Genomic DNA, 17,388 nt, shown 5'->3' on the forward strand with positions numbered 1-17,388 from the left:
CATCCAAGTCGTCACCGGTTTTATTCTGAACAGAATGTCAAGGTTTCAAGCCGTTCCATCCACACAAGGCATTGTATACACAATGTAATCGAACTGTTACTGATGGAAGTACCTTACAGATATACTCGCACATACAATACAGCTTCACTTTACACAGTCTATAACACACGCAGCTTCGCTGTTTGCGACGTCATCATCCCAATGCGTAGTGATAGTGATTATCATCACCAAAAGCACATAGCCGATTCTGAATGACAGGATATAGAAAAAGGGTCATGAAGGTTTACTTAAACTATGGGCAAATGTATATTTTTATTTTTCTGTATTAAAAACAACAACGCAGCAGATATGGCAACACTGAAATGAATCTAGCACATAGTAAAACTTGCACGAAAAGCCTACATTTCAGATTTACACACTTACACCTATTAATCACACTTGAATACAATACTTTCAAGAATGACAACAGTTAGAATGTAAAAAACAAACAAACGGTGCTTTAGATGAGGTGAGTTTAGTTATTCTTATTAATCTGAAAGGGGTTTAAAATACATGAAACTAAAATCCGAAAGATGTAAATGCGTGATAAAAACAATAATGTAACAACATACTTACAGTCTTCCAAACAAGAAAAACTCGATACATTGTGTGAGAGCACACACTGAAATAAAACATTAACCTAGAGCTTTAGAAATCACATGTCACATGAAAACTGTTTGTATGCTTGGGCATGAAGCAAATGAGTGGGTATTTTAATTAAATGTTTTAACAACAAATTGTACCAGTTGGGTGTTTTTCTTGTACTTAGAACCTCTATTCGTAATGTATGATCAAGTTGGTATTTTGTGATTGTAATTCAAAATAGTTATCTTCTATTTCTTATACAACCGTCCCGCACAGACTTCACGTTGCCTTGAATAAGGAGTTGGAAACACACTCTCAATGTGATGTTACTGTATTGTGATGGGGGAAAACGTTCTAAGCGTGTACAGGCTAAAGAGTCAAGAATTAAGCAAGCAGTAGTTAAGCAAAGTAAGCATTGTGAAAAAAAGAAACCAACTTATTAAGAAAAAGCATAATACAAATCGAATATTACACTATCAAAGGCTTTTCTTTTTTTTAGTTTGGCTTTGTTATTTCTTTTCCAACAATTGACAACTCTCCGAATGAGATTATTAACATGATATCACTTTTATGGCATGACGATGAAGGATAACACTTTGTTATCAAGCAGACAAATGCGAAATTACTGGTGTAATCGTCACTACAAGAAAAACTTAATGAAATATCACTACATTATTCATAGCAACTGATTTAAAGTATCTCTTTTGATTTTGCTATAGAATAGAGTTGAACCTGATCTTTGATTTGTATTCTGGCATATCAGTTTGATAGATTATCGTTGAATATATGTCTATTTTTATCTAACAAAAAGTGGATACGTAGAATGAAAATGTGTTACATTGGGTTTGCTGTTAGCTAATTGTAAGGGCTCTTTATTACTATGAATATGAAAATTGCACACAAACATTTAAAAGTCGTGGATATTGCTTCGGTCTGAATGCATATTCATCAGGTAGAGCTATTCATTGTACTAGTTTCTAAGATCAGTTCCATGGACCAGATTCGTCAAAAATACAAGTTTTATTTCACATGTCGGGTAATCCTTTCAAAAAAAGGCTGGAGTTGTATGAATAATCTGTGTACAAGGAGTACAATGTACATATACAAGCATTTATTACATGACTACATCGACAAGCCGCATTCTCGGCAGCTCTGTCCCCGTGAGGGTGTACATCGCTCGAAAGACGCTGTTGAGTTAGATCAGCGAGACATCGCTGCTGAAGTACCGGAGTTGAGACAGTTTACTCTTGCGGCTTCCTGGCGACCTTCTGGAAGCGAGACTTCAGCAGCTCGTGATTTCCGATCTTCTTGATCTGCCTGGCGGCCGTTTCCATCCTGGCGTGAAGGTTCTGGCCGAGTTGGTCCGGCGCCATAGCAGCGGCGGCCCTGGCTTCCTCGGCGAACTTGTTTCTCAGTGCCATGTAGTGGCTGCCAGCGGTACCGACCAGAGATTTAGCCCTCTCATATTTGGCACGGAGATCCTCAGGAGCCTCACCAAACCCTCTCTGTCAACATATGTGGGAGGAGGAAATCAACAATATTATTATTGAGGATAAATAAAGGTATGCAATAACTGAAATATGAGAAGACAAGACAGAGAAAATGCAAATGGAGGAAACATGCAGGTAAACAGCATTATTGTAAGTATACATGTAATTGTGCAAAAAAAAAACAACAACTAACAAACAAACAAAGCGGAAGAGATAAGAGCACTAAAATTCTTAGTCCGGAGGAATTTTACACAGCGGATTCGATCTACATATTTTTGTACGCCCATTTTCGCATTTTGTAAATAGCGATGAATACAGAAAGTATATAGCGATATTATAGTAATATTTGAAATATGTCGATGTCAACATTCCTGAAGAGTTTCTGACGATTATTTCGATCAATGTGACAAACAAAGCGGTTCGGAATTTTAACACAAATACTAACTAATCACGTTCTTGCTAAACTTTGTCTGATCCTGGGTTTAGGAATGACACCTACTTTCTAAACAGTTCAGTTCAGTTTCAGTTTATTTTATTTCGACACGGTCACTCACTTCAGTCAAAGGCTGTTTTTCAGTGAGTCCGTGAAGAGGTAAAAACAAATCAAAGTAACATTGCCTGCTGTCTTGCCCCAGGTTCACAGGTTTATTTTGTCATACGTACACTACGTACATAATAGCAGCTAGTCTTTCTATGTTAGTTGTTACCAAAATTGTCAATCTTGTATACCTTTAACTACCATGATGTAGAGTATTCCTCTCCTTATCTCTTCCTCTCACTTTTCTTTCTTTTTCTCTCCTTCTCTCATCTTTCTATCTATGAACAAATTGAACGCGCATAATACATTTTTTTTTTTTGGAATGATGTTTCTGTACATAATATGTGTACGTTATCCTTACTGGACGTCCCAGTCAAGCTTTTCATAGCTTATGACGATCCAGACAAAATGTGTAATATGTTTCATGTACAAACTATGTGCATATTTGTGAATAATGTATGTATATATGCATTTTGTGAATAAATCAAATCAAATCAAACATTATACAACATTCTATACTTACATGTAGTATACATGAAATAAGAAATAGAAACAAACACAATATCATACACTGTAAAATCAACGACTACTTAAAAAACCACTTCCATATACTAAAGTAATTCCATAAAATTACTTACGCATTAAAAAGAAGAAAAATATGCATATATATATATATATATATATACACACGTGTGATGAATGAAAAAGAAGAATAGAAGAAGAATAAAAGAATAAAAGTGAGACTTTTCCAACATGAGACTTAATACACACATATCATAAAACTGCAAGTAATTATCTTAAAAATCCTTTAAAAAAATAGAGGACCTATATTATTCAACTGATGTCATAAAACTGCGAGGCTTCATGAAAGAACGCTAACGCGTCCATAATACAGGCAATTTAAATCACGTCGAAGAGACTACACAAGTGTATTGTGACCAAAGAGGGCGTGGTCCATACTTTCACTCAACTCACATAACGTTAGTTTCACGCGGTTTTGTCGTTATTGATGTGGTTGTTGTTTGGTAGAATTCTTTATCGGATAAAGTTTCTTGAGGGTTTGAGTGGGAACATAGTAACGTGTTGGTTGTAGCTGATCGTGTTTTTAACTTCAGCCCTCACCATTCAGACGCCCTCAGACGCCAACTACTGTAGCTTGCTGGGGGATGGGTTATGGGTCAAAGCGGATACCAACGTGAGAAATAAAACGTTGCATGCAGAATGCCATAAAATGTGTTCCTCTTAAAACAATTAACAGTTTGCCAGTATGCAATTGTGGTTAGAAAAGAATGCATGACATGATTTTAGAAAAAAAAAAATAGATGACAAACAAACACACACGCACACACACAACTTGATTATGAAGACACTTCCCACAACATACACGAGTCAGCACGCGAACAATTACTATTGTGACAGTCCATCATAACATCAAGGTAAGTTTATGATAGCATTGATATTCAACCACTTTCTTGGTCAGGTGGCAAGTTTATTTGGTTGATAATTTTTTTATTTTCTATATCAGAGAGTAGCCTTTCCAACCTCGCATCATTTCTAATCGATTTTGAAAATGCCAAACAAACCTCTCCAGTAAGACATTTTCCGGATATATTTCCTTGAATGTGGTAAAAGGAATTGGCCCAGACGCTATAGTGTTATCGCACATAATGAACACTGAACGCAGACTTTGACATGAACTGTAATTACGACATATCAATTGCACATTAAGTATCAAAGGTACAGTGTACACGCTCGTGGCGAGTGTTGTTAGTTCACGTACCTCCAGATCCAGCCCTTCTGGTCTTGCCGATTTCTTGCGTAGACGTGGGTTGTCGGCCAGGGAAGACCCGACCAGACTTAGTACGAGAATGACAGCAATCACCTGCTTCATTTTGAAAATAACTTGTCACGAATATCTGAACAGATCGTGAGTGATCAAGTTTAAAAGTCGAGAAGAACCACGGAGGGGTAAGTGTCTCCAACAAACTTCCGTGTACGACAGTACGATATTACAGTAAACGTATTACGTACACCTCGAGTTCTGCCAAGTGAACACGTTCAAAGCTCAGATTTGTACAGACGGGGGGGGGGGGGGGGGGCGGAGGGCTAGATGATTCGCTCTGTATGGAACTGGGTGTTGCCCAAACAGATATGAACAAAAAGCCTTTGTAAGAGCGCTCTCCGGCACGGACGCATTCCACGTCCTTCCTACCTTTTCTTCGTGATCAGCGAAGCGCCCGGACTGTAGGAGCCATTGTAGCTAAACATGGGAAATCACGACAGAATTTTCTTCCTCTAGTAAGCAGAGAGAAATGGTATACATGGGAGTTCTAGTATCCACTAGTCTTGATTCACAGCTGTCAAAGGGGAAATCCAGTCCAAAAATGGGTTAACCTGATAAAAAGAGTAAAATCTAACGAATTCAATGGTTAAAAAATTTGACTGAAATCGGATGAAAAATAAGGAAGTTATGAAATCTTGAAGCTTTGCTAATTTCTGCAAAGCAGTTCTTGTACAGTGGATATGGATATGCAAATGAGTGAGCTGACCATGTCATACCCTCAGAATTTTCCATTGATCGTGTACAAAAAATGACGAAAATTCAATGTCTCTGTCATTGAAGTCTGAAACATGATGTTATTCCTGGTTGAATAACTTCAGAATAGTGATCAGTTAGATGTATCAGGATTTGAGCCTCGGGCATAATTGCGTTTGAATGATAAACTGGAAATTTCACAATTTTATGTACAAACTATATGGTAAGTTGTGAGGGGATGACATACTCACTTTGTCATTTGCATATTCATATTGACAGTTAAGAACTGTTTCCTCAAAAATTAGCTGAACTTCAAGATGTCATAACTTCCTTATTTTCCATCCGATTTCGATCAAAATTTTACCGTTTAACTTGTGATATTTTAACCCTTTCTAAAGTTGTCATAATCTTTCTTAGCCCATTCTTCAACGTTCAACATGATTTCATTTTAGAGATAGAGCAAGAGAGCGAGAGAGAAAGGGGAGGGAGAAGGAGAGCAATGGAGAGGAAGGGGAGAGAGGGATCAGAGACGTTGATTTCATGACAATATTACGTGTGGCGTTGGAAAAGTCTCTCTCTGTTCTGCCATGGACGTCACTGCCCGTCGGCGATCACCGATGCAGTAAGTCTCCTCCAGCTCCCTCTATCGTCGCATGAATGTAGCAAGGTAGATGCTCTCTCGCCAACTATCCCAGCCATTGTGGAAAGGAAAGTGAGTCGTTGTCGTCCACGTGATCTCTTTCCGTTTACAAATCCAGTCAGGACTAGACGTTCCGTTTGCCTCTTCCGCACGACGTGACCCTAAAACTGCATCTGCATATACTTGTATTTGGAAAAGTAACTTAGTAAAAAGTGCAATGTTTATTTTCTTTCGGCAGGTGGAACACTTCTTTACTCCCAAAGTATTTCTCTAGAACTTTACCATCCCTTTGTGCAGTCATGGCTATAATACCATGTATCATGGCCATAATCAACAAAACTATAATATTTGCGAAACTATTCACAAGGCAGAATAGTTTACTTTTTATACTCAGTACTGCCACTATTCACAAATTTTATGGTCAGAGCAATGTATCCCCACACCACCCCAAAAGTTTAATATCATTCGAATCAAGCTACATTCAGCTTCTTATCAAACCCTCTCTGAGGACATTGCAGGTATTATGTGCTTTTCATTGTAATTTGGCACCAAGTCTACGTTCATCATCAGATGCATTGTTACTCCGAACACCTATATAAAGTAAAACATGGATAGGGTGATCGTGCTGTTTTATGGGACGAAAACTGTGGAATCAGTTACCTATTCAACTGTCATCTACAAAAACATTCATATCTAAACTCAAAACGTATCTGTTGCTCTCACACTGAGGACTATAATGGCAGTCTATAATGTTCGGAAAAACTGTATTCTTTATCTGGGAAGTGTTTGTTTATTGTTTGCCATTTTCTTCTCTGTTGTCTAGTTTGAACATCTATACATATCTATCTTTTCATTCCTTGAAGCGCCATGACCGCTGAAAGGTGGACCCGTGCGCTACACAAATAGCCACTGTTATTATCATTGTTATTATTGTTAGAAGTATTATTATTATTGTTATTATTATTATTATTATTATTATTATTATTATTTTCATCATTACTATTATTATTGATCGGGAACCTTTGGGCGAATGCGGAACAATCACGACTTTATCAACCCCCCCCCCCCCTTTTCGTCAGGGAAGGATGAGAAGAGTGAAGCAGAGATAACGTATCCTTCTTGTCCGTTCATCTCCGAATCTTATGTTTGTTTATCAGCAAATTTGTACCGTGTGTAAGTTAGCTCGAATAAATAGTGTTCAAACAGAATGCGGAAAGTTTCATTAAAATTGTTACGGAGCTAAAATCAATATAGTCACAGAAGTTTCCACGTTTTCACACACTAGTAGCAACAGTATAGCAACCATATTATACAACAAAGGTGATGATGCCATCGTGTTATGTTCATTAATTTTTCTTAATTTTATTTCATCGTTTGAAATGAGAATAGCCAAAACTCCCGTTGTTCCCATCATCTAGGTAAGAAGCTATCAATGACGACTTTGCTGGTGGAAAAAGTTATGTTCGGTAAGTACAGCTTATCGACAAACAGCATAAGCTTTATTTGTATATAGGAATATTCCTTCTTCATAGGTGGGGGAGTTGGGAGTCGATGAAATTAAAGTTACCTTGTACATTTGAGTAGTTCAGTTGCGTAGGCTCAGGGGAGGATCTCATATAGCTTTTTTGTAGGGAGGGGGTAGTTTGGGTCATGACAAGCACAAAAAAGTCTCAAAATTTTTGGTTCCGCCTCTCTCTCTCTAAACATCGGCTGAAAAGAAAAGAAAATAGAAAAAAAAACAATAAGGAGCAGAGGAAGGGGTTTTGCCAACCCCCCCCCCCCCCGATCCACCACTGCGGTGTGGCTGTTTCACGAAGAACTTGAATTGAACTTAAAAGGTAAAATCGACTTGATATTGTTATTCCTTATGGTACGCCGTTGGTTTCTCTTCTCAGTTTTATTCACTTCAAATTGTTATCAAAATTTACAGAAATTTTGTCCCTTACTCTATTTTGATAATTAATTCCTGTATGAAAAATAAAAAAAAAACTTTCATTCTTATTATGAAAGTTAGAATAAGATTGAAGTCACACACAGCTTACTATATGATTTAATTCAATCTTGATATTTAAGATCGACGTCAATTCTTTTGTGAAACACCCCCTGTATCACTATTCGGTGAAAACACTTGTAAAACTAACATTCTGTAGCTAAGACCACGGCTGATTTTGATGACACTTTTGCATTGAAAGTCAATCTCATCGACATTGTCCTTGCATGAGATTGAAACAGAGCGGGAGCGGGGATACGGGAGAGCTGATGAACGGTGGCAATGTGCATCCCTTTTCTCTACTAACGCGCATGTATGCGCATTTTTACGCGCAGATGAAAAAAGATCTAGGGCGTTGCCAGTTGCAGATATGCTCTTTTAGCTTGGGCAAGGGGTCATTGATTAGCAACAAGGCTGGCATTGTCGTTACTGTATGTGCGAGAATATTTTACGATACCTTTTACTTTTCTTCTCCCATTGGATGCCTGAGAAGCCTGACGAGAGAGAGTGGTAAGGTATCTGTCAACTAAATTATATTCTTAATTGATTGATAAAACGTTCGTAGGAGCGGTAATTCTGGGGTAAAAATACCATCCTGTATACGTATCTTGCATATGGGACATTCACTACCCCATTATTGACAGCATGATTTCTGAATCTAGAAGGTCTGCTGCTAGAATCATTGGACAAGAGCGCATAGCATTATGTAATAGAGGGGATAACTAAGTGATTGGCTGGCGGCATTCTGTAATAGAGTACTAAATTCAGCAGACTTTATTTCGCCTAAGGTTTCCACTGATCCATATAGCATCTAGACGCTATATCTATTTTGTATTATCTGAATGATGACATTGAGTTAATTACAGTGCCCCCCCCCCCACACACTTTTGAAAACGTGCCTATGACACATGCCTGTGACACTGCATGAAATGAAAGGAACCCATTGCAGGCCTAGTAGGTCTATTCTACTCTTTTTGTTTTTATACCGTCTTTGAGTTTATGTGTTGCGGCGTAGTGTGATATTCAGTTTCGTCAGGACTCAAGACTTTCTGTATTATAGACTATAGGTTTTGCGCTTCACATAATTACTTGATTTAACAAACAGACAGAAATAAGTGAAAAAAATCGAAATTATACTTTTGTTTGTGCACACGTGTTGATCTTCGAAAAACGCACACGAAGTGAGTTCTAGGATCTGTCTTTAACCCCCCCCCCATATCATCTGTTCAATGCTTTGTGTCAATCAAATATTTTGAGTAATTGCCCGTCATGATCGAGTAATGTTGCATTTACACGCGCAGATTTAGCCGTCTATAGCCTTCGTCAAATTAGAGTAAATCAAACCTCAAATCCTTTTTGAAACTGAAAGTAACACCGTGACAAGACATTGAAAACATTTGAAAAAGCTGATGGTTGATCCTTACCTGTAGGGTGAATAATGCATTTTTTAACGATCGCTTGCCTTTACTTAGTAGGGACTATGTCTATGTAATGATGAAGGGAAGTAATCTGAGGTTCAGCTATACCTGTTCAGTAATCCACTAAAAAAAAAAACATGCTTTAAGGGAGCAGTGTGTCGTTACACAACAGCCGTGCAGTCCATTTACAGTCCGTTCAAACTTATAAAAAAAGCTCAAAAATAGTGAAAATGCAGCGTCGTATCACGTCTCCACCATTGTTTTAAATTTAGTGTAGAAATTCATTCACGATTTTCATTGCATTCATCTCACTTCAGAAAATTTGTAATTCATTCATTAACTCATTCATTCATTCATGTATTTATTCATTATACTTATTATCATTATTATCATTATCATTATAATTATTATTACAATAATGATGATGCTTATTATTATTATTATTATTATTATTATTATTATTATTATTATTATTATTATCATCATCATCATCATTATCATTATCATTATTATCATTTTATCAAAGCTGTAGAAGGCTATCTCTAAAGAGGACAGCAAAGGCAAACATGGCAGGAGCCCACGATAACGCCTGTCAACGTAGAGGGTGTACTCCCATCGAATCTGATTTTCGGCAAAGTGCCTGCACATTTTCGGAACTGTATCGTCTGCGCGAAGAGAACTTTGATTTACGCCGGGAAATTCAGAGATTGTATTTTGCTCTCCGTATCACAAGAGACCTTCTCCAAGAATACCAGGTAAATTCAGTTCTCGTGAATGATGAGAAAGCGGAAGAAGAGTCTATCTATAATGGATTACCACAATTGTCATCATGGCCCACATCATTTGATGTTCACACCGGACTGACAGGTCTGCTGTGTGAAAGTTAATTCTTTGTCAGTGTGACGAAAGTTAATTCTTCGTCAGTGTGACGATTTTACATTATTGTGTACATTAACCAGATGTGGCCAAACAACGAAAAAAGCAGTATTTTCCTTTTTTTCTTGTGTGTCCTTTTTCTTTTCTTTTTTTTTTTTGGGGGGGGGGGGTATATGCTAGTGAACATGACGATAGTCGGCGGGGGGGGGGGGAGAAATATTTATTGCACTGCGAGTCACTCTGCCAAAGTGTATATACATTGCGATGTATTCTTCCCCTGAAAAATGTATAATCATAAATATACCATGATGATGTTGTTAATGATTCGTATTTTGTGTTGTTTTGTTGTGTCATTTCACAGCTGAATGAAAAATCTGTTTGTCAGCCTCCTTCCTTCAATTCACACAAACCTACTGGTCTAATCATTGAAGGCGATCCCATCTTCACGGACACGTCATCCCTCAGGACAGTCCCTCGGATGTCGAGGACGAACCCGAAATCGACGTACGAAGATGAAGTCGAACACGCTCTAGCTTTTTATGCTCCCCAGTTCTCTCGACAAGGTGGTTCGGCATCAGATATATGCTTTGGGAACACTTCTCCAAGCAGCAGGCGAGTGAGTCAGGAAAGAACTACCTGTGGGTCTTCCCCACCCCCTTCTCACGTTACACCAGGCGTTGGCTTTTCGACCAATGAGATGAGTTCTGCCTTCTTAGCCGCGCCCACAGTTTCGTCAGCATCGCCCTCGACGTCAACGTCGTCACCACTTCGTCCTAGAGACGCAGCGAACCCTTTTTCCTCTGTGAGTAGTACCGCCTCACCTTTACCTACTGCCCACCCACAACAGCAGTCCCGTGGTGGGAGCGCACGCCGGAAGGACAGGCTTAAATTCGTTCTTGGAAGTCAGTCGATGATAGGTGCAAAGTCTCAAAGACAACATGAAGGCAAGCCCTCACGAACGAGCGAGGCTATTCGTCAACAGCTTCTGCAAAATGCATATGACGTGATACAAAATTCCGGGGGAAGATACGTGAAGCGATAGGATCCCTACAGGTAACATGATAATCTCATGAGACACCTGTAACGGAATGGAAATTCTTGTGTATTTTTTTAAAATTACAAATGTAATCAAAGTCAGAGAGAGCGTCTTTTTGTGGGTTGGTCTAGTTTGGTCAGTTTTCTTCAGAATTGTGAATTACGCAATCGATGACAACATGGACAACATGGGCCCAGCCCAACAATATTTTCAGATTCGATGTGGAATTATTTGGCTAATACTAGAGCAAAAACTGAATTATTAGCACTTGTAGTGTCTGCTTTAGAACTTGACAGAATGTAGGATAGGAGACCAGAAAATATTCCCCAGCAATGTATCGATGTAGGTTTTGATTCATACAAGTAGTAATAAAAAGAAACGTAATTAAGTCGCAGATTGGCAATCTTATCTCTCTTGAGATGCATGTTAGCAGGGAGGTGGTCACCTACCTGATGTCAGCAAGAACTTTTAAATATTTTCGACGTGAAAGTGAAAATCAATGTCACAAAGCGCTTCTCTGCATTGCCGTACAGTGACATCCATTTTGTCATCTCTTTGGCCATTCACTGTGTTTATACTGTCAAGCCTCTATCAGGAAAACTACTAGGCGTTAGGCAATGCATGCTGATAAAAATTATGACAATGGCGAAGAAAATTATATACAAATAAAGCTTATGGCAATGATGATAGTGGCAGCAGTAACTGCTATCAATCAATCACAAAACGTGAGATGTTCTTTTTTTTTTGGGGGGGGGGGGTCATTGTTGCGATGGCCTACTGAACATAGACTATGCCTTACAATCAGTCCTATTGTATCACTACTAAACCTATATTTGAATAAAGTTGAAATATTATTTGCATCTGTTAGTTTATTGTCCAAGTGCTCTGAGAGAGTTATTAAAAGAAACAATTGCACACATGGAAAGAATTCAACAGGGTCACTGTGGCATAGTGGATAGCACTCTTTGATTTTTAGTTTGTGGTCCTGCTCTGAATTCGAATCCCGTCAACTGTCTACGTCCTTCATGAACTTAGTCAAGATGTTTTATCCACCATGTCCTTCTCGACAGTGTTGCACCAATGAGCACCTGGCGAGGCGACGCTATACAGTAGTAGTGGCGGATCCAGAGGGGGAGCACAGGGCGCGCGCCCCCTCATTATTTTTTGTCAAAATGAAAGAAGTAAAAATGAAAAAATGCGGGGGGGGGGGTGCACCGTCTTTAATTTTGTAAAGGCGCATCCCCTTTATGGAATTTCTGGATCCGCCTCTGTGTAGGGTAGTGATATTGACAGGGCATCCTGCAGAGCAGGACAACTATCAATATCACCACCATTGTTGTCATTATCATTAATTCCGAAAATGTTCATTATGTAAGCGAAATGAAAGAGCACTCGACTTACATTTTTTTTCAGAAAGCACGAAAGAAAATTTTACGCTTAGATGAAATAAATGTTATAAACAAGAAAAGAAAATGACTGTAACTGACTGTGTATTGTTTATCTACAAAGAAATGAATTTGTCGTAGAATTTTAGAAGACTGCACAAAACAACAATTTCTTAACTTTTGAACGGCTTGTCCTTTTTCTTCAGACTTTACCGATGTATTCATTCAATCCATTTGAGTAAAAGTCCTTTTAATCCACCATTGAGTTAAATTCGATTTAATCTAAATTTCTTTTCTTTTCTTTTTTTTTTTGGGGGGGGGGGTATAACATAACATAAATTTCACTCTTTTTGTGTCAAAAGAAAAATGGAAACGGCTCATTGTAAAAATAACAGAATTAACAGCGACAACGAAGCATAATACATCATTTACTATGACGAGACATTGTAATGAGTCATTAAAAAGAGTCATGTGATGTACGAAAAATGGAGGGACTTATTGAAAAGACAGTATAGGGACCTTTAGATTTTCGAGACGCGGACGTTGGGCGGAGGGCGGAGAGAACCTGCTCTGCGCATGCGCAAAATTGCTTATCGGAATCGATCTCGCGTCGTCTGAGTTTTTCACGGTCAGTTCTGGGACAATTTTGGGTCCGCTGAAAATCACGACACAGAGAGCTATTTGATGCAATTGTCATATGGGGGCGCCATTCGCGTCCACGTCTACGTCGTCGCGTAATCGAAAGCTCCTCTGCAACACGACCCAGGGAGAGAGACGCAATCGTCGTCCAAACGTCCGCGTCGTATATCTAAACCTCCATAATGATTCTGCAATAAAATGTGGGCTCCTCTGTAGAAGAAAATCCGTACTCCTTAAAGATTCGGAATGCTAGAGAGACAAGACTGACACGAAAACAGGACGATATGAGACAATGACATGAGGCAACAACAGAAGAGACAGATAAATACAACGGACACAGCGAACTGCCGAGTTTGTTGCAGCGTGAAGACGGAAAGGAAGATAGGGGGATTACGGTAACGACTTAGATATAGACAAAGTTGTAATAAGAATATTAAAGCGCAATAAAATAATGGACAGTTATCATGATTATAGATTATGAAGATGATAGATAACTGATCCAGAGGCTGATTTGATTCCATGGTAAAGTAGAATTGTAAAAGAAATGACTTCAGTTTCTTTTTTTTAAATTGATGTATCAACGGAGCAATACCAATAATGTTATTAAAGGAATTCCTAAAACTCCAAAACAAATTAGGACTCCGACTGAGATAAAATCATATATCTATGGAAAAAAAAAGACTTTTATTATTGTAATACTTCGACACAAATTTTCCTAAAATGATTAAAGACAAATCATTCATATTAACAGCAGAACCCAAAAATAAAAAAAAAGTTTAAAAAAGGCACCCACATTTGTCTGTAAAAGTTTGGGATTGATTAAAAATGACACGGAAAGCTTTCTCTTGCAACAATAAAACTTTATTCAGTACAGTCTTGAGAGAGTTGCTCCACAAAAACACTAAACATTCCATTATCAAAATAATGCAATCCGACGGCGAGTACAACGTAAGCAATTATGTTTTAGGTATATGTATATAATGTGGTGATGTAGGTATATTATGATAGTCTATTGAATATGCCTATTTCACACGAACAGTTCTTGCAAATAAAACCAATATGATAATAATCTCCATGAGAATTTATTGTCTGTACAGAAAACTGTACAAACAGGAATATAATTATTACTATGCAATCAAAATACATAAGTAAATGTATCATTAGCCAACAGTACAATGAAGAAAACGCCAGCAAAGACTAGTCCAAATGATGTAACGATGAGAAAGATAGAACAACGCCTCCACACAAAACAACGTGTCAGACACTCACCCTGACTGGGGGTCTATTAGGTACATGTGTGACCAAAGTTGCGTCTGTGTCAGTTGTGTTAGCCATTATTCTGAAGATGAAAGGTTACACACAAGTCAATGTACATCAACGTCGAATGTCAAGAATTCCTTGGGAGTGGTTGCTGGTGACGTGGTGGTGTAGTGGTGTATCATACATCGCTTGGCAGAGCGAGCGTTCTCCCATGGAAACTCTTCTGCAAAGATTGCCAAGAAATACAATTGAGACCAAGTTACTGTCATGGCAATGTTAGGTCTTTGGTCAAAGGGAATAAAGTTGAGGGATATTTGAAAGACAGCATGAGATATTCAATGAGATGAAAAAGTAAATCGTCATAGAACGGAGGCCCCTAAGAGCATAGATGAAGTATATTAACGTTAATGTTTTGGCTGCACGACTTTAATCTGGAATCGGTTTGGAGAAGAAACTATAAAACGCACGCTTTTCGGTTAGTTCTATTAGATTAACATTAAGGGTAGCTTTGGTGATTTACGGTCCACGTGCATCGAATTCCTTCTGGAGTGAGGCTCAGTTCTGCTCAATAATGCTCATTCCGAGTAATTGCAGTGTTTTCCGTAGATTGGACCAGCATGGGCAAAGGTATATATAGTGGCAACATTACCATGAAATGAGAGCACAATTTGATCCTAGAGCGTGGTTGATGAAATTAAAAGGAAAACTAAGCAAGGAGAGGTAGCAACTAAAGGTGAATGGAGGCTGTTGCTCTCCCAGGGAAACGCCACTAGTTGTAGTAATTGATGTAGGATCTATATAATATCCTTTTGTGACAAGACACTTGTGCTGGATGAGAAAGCTCCTGCACTTGGACCCAGGCGCGCCGGAAGCAGTTTTGGATTGGGGGGGGGGGGGGGGGGCAAACATTGGAGGGGGCTAAAGATTAGACCATGCATATGTTACACAATATACACATACACACACACACACACACACACACACACACACACACACACATATATATATATATATATATATGTGAAGTGGCGTACGGTGGGTCGAAACATGGGGGGAACCATACAGTAATTTTAGACGGTCTGTATGCTTGTGCGTGTGTGCGTGAGCAATAATGGGACTACAATACATTACGAAATGTGACACATTCAACAACGCAGTCATTGAGGAACATTGTAAGTTTTCCTTACATGGATTATGGAATATGACGGTGTGAAACGATCGACAAATTATATACTGTCAGCAACATAAGGTGAATGGCATAACAATAAAATGCGAGCGAGCGAAGCGAGCGAGCTTGAAAATTTTGATATTCTACAGTTCCAAAACTGGAGTTTTAATTGTAACTATATATTTCGCTTTGGAAATAAATGGGGGCGCATCGGGCGCAACTGCTGGCAATTATTGGCAGCAACATTAGAGGAGAATGGCATAACGATTCAATGCGAGCGAGCAAAGCGAGCGAGATTGAGAATTTTGACATTTTACAGTTCAAAAACTCCCGTTTTTAGCTATATCTTTCGCTTTGGAAATTAAGGGGGGGGGGTATCGGGCGCAACTGTTGGCAAGTACTGGCAGCAACGTTAGGAGAATGGCATAACGATTCAATGCGACCGAGCGAAGCGAGCGAGCTTGAAAATTTTGACATGTTACAGTCCCAAAACTCCCGTTTGTAACTATACATGTACCTTTCGCTTTGGAAATTAAGGGGGGGGGGCATCGGGCTCAACTGCTGGCAATTATTGGCAGCAACATTAGGAGAATGGCATAACGATTCAATGCGAGCGAGCGAAGCGAGCGAGCTTGAAAATTTTGACATTTTACAGTCCCAAAACTCCCGTTTGTAGCTATATTTAGGTGATACGCTATCAGCGTATCACCTATTGTGATTGTCAAAATCTCTCTTTATTTCTTTTTATTAGGTGATACGCTATCAGCGTATCACCTATTGTGATTGTCAAAATCTCTCTTTATTAGGTGATACGCTTTTAGCGTATCACCTATTGTGTTTGTCAAAATCTTCCTTTCTTTCTTTTTATTCTTCTTTCTTTCTGGCACATTTTGTGTCGTGAATATCTCAACATTGACATGACGGAATAACATGACATTTTCAGTCAAGATGTCTCATGTCAATATCTAGCCACAATAAGGTTTTCATGACAGTAACGTATCTATGACGTCATCTAGGCGCCATTTTGTGATTTTCGGACATGTTACATGATCGATCATAACTTCATAACTAAAGGACATTTCTGTATCATATTCGGTGGACATAAAGTTCAGGTCACGCTCTATCTTACATTTTAATGCTAATTACCTAGGACATCATTACGCGCGCGTTAGCGCGCGTCAAAGTTTTTAAATGCTTAAAACGACTTCCCAATGGGAAATCTCGAAGTTTCAGACAATTTTAAGCGTTCCGCGCGTTCGCGTCCGTCCGCGCATTTCCGCGCGCAGTGCGCGTAAGCAACATGAAAATGCACATTTCTTGACAGATTTGGATTCCTGATACATTAAGTAACAATATCCATTGATTTCCGATCAATTTCGACTTATAACAAAGGAATGCGCTGGCGTCAAAGTTGAAATTTCTTGTGCGCGTCTATGTGGAAATATAGCGAAAAACATGTCTTTGTTTATTTCGCCATAGCTCTTTAAAACGTCAGGTGACCCTATGTTTTTATTGCATATTACAAAAGCATATGAATTGAAAATAACGTTTCAAGTATCAATATTTCCCTAAATACATTATGACGTCATCATATCATCATCTGAAATCAAAAAAGTGGAATTAATTTTTTTGAGGTACTGTTTCTGACATTCATTTGCTCGTATCTCTGTTGTTTAAGCTCAATATTATCCCAAATTCAGATATGTTGTACTTTGAACAATTGCCTTTCAAGTCCAAGTCATGGTTTTGAAATTTGATGACGTCATCATACCTTAAATTGTGATTAAA

General features: G+C 38.6%; 1 protein-coding gene across 1 annotated transcript; it reads right to left on the reverse strand.

Annotated features, from left to right (window-relative positions):
• Window positions 1-4,661, reverse strand: LOC139721995 (uncharacterized). Its single transcript, XM_071633322.1, has 2 exons — window positions 4,433-4,661; window positions 1-2,129 (listed from the first exon to the last, which is right to left on the reverse strand). The coding sequence occupies exons 1-2, from the start codon at window positions 4,541-4,543 to the stop codon at window positions 1,866-1,868; spliced, it is 375 nt and encodes a 124-aa protein (XP_071489423.1). The 5' UTR covers window positions 4,544-4,661; the 3' UTR covers window positions 1-1,865.
• Window positions 4,662-17,388: the final 12,727 nt, after the last annotated feature.

This window comes from Diadema antillarum, unplaced genomic scaffold, assembly GCF_040938485.1.
Source record: "Diadema antillarum isolate AM-2024a unplaced genomic scaffold, OU_Dant_1.0 scf00000154, whole genome shotgun sequence".
Classification (NCBI taxonomy): Eukaryota; Metazoa; Echinodermata; class Echinoidea; order Diadematoida; family Diadematidae; genus Diadema; species Diadema antillarum.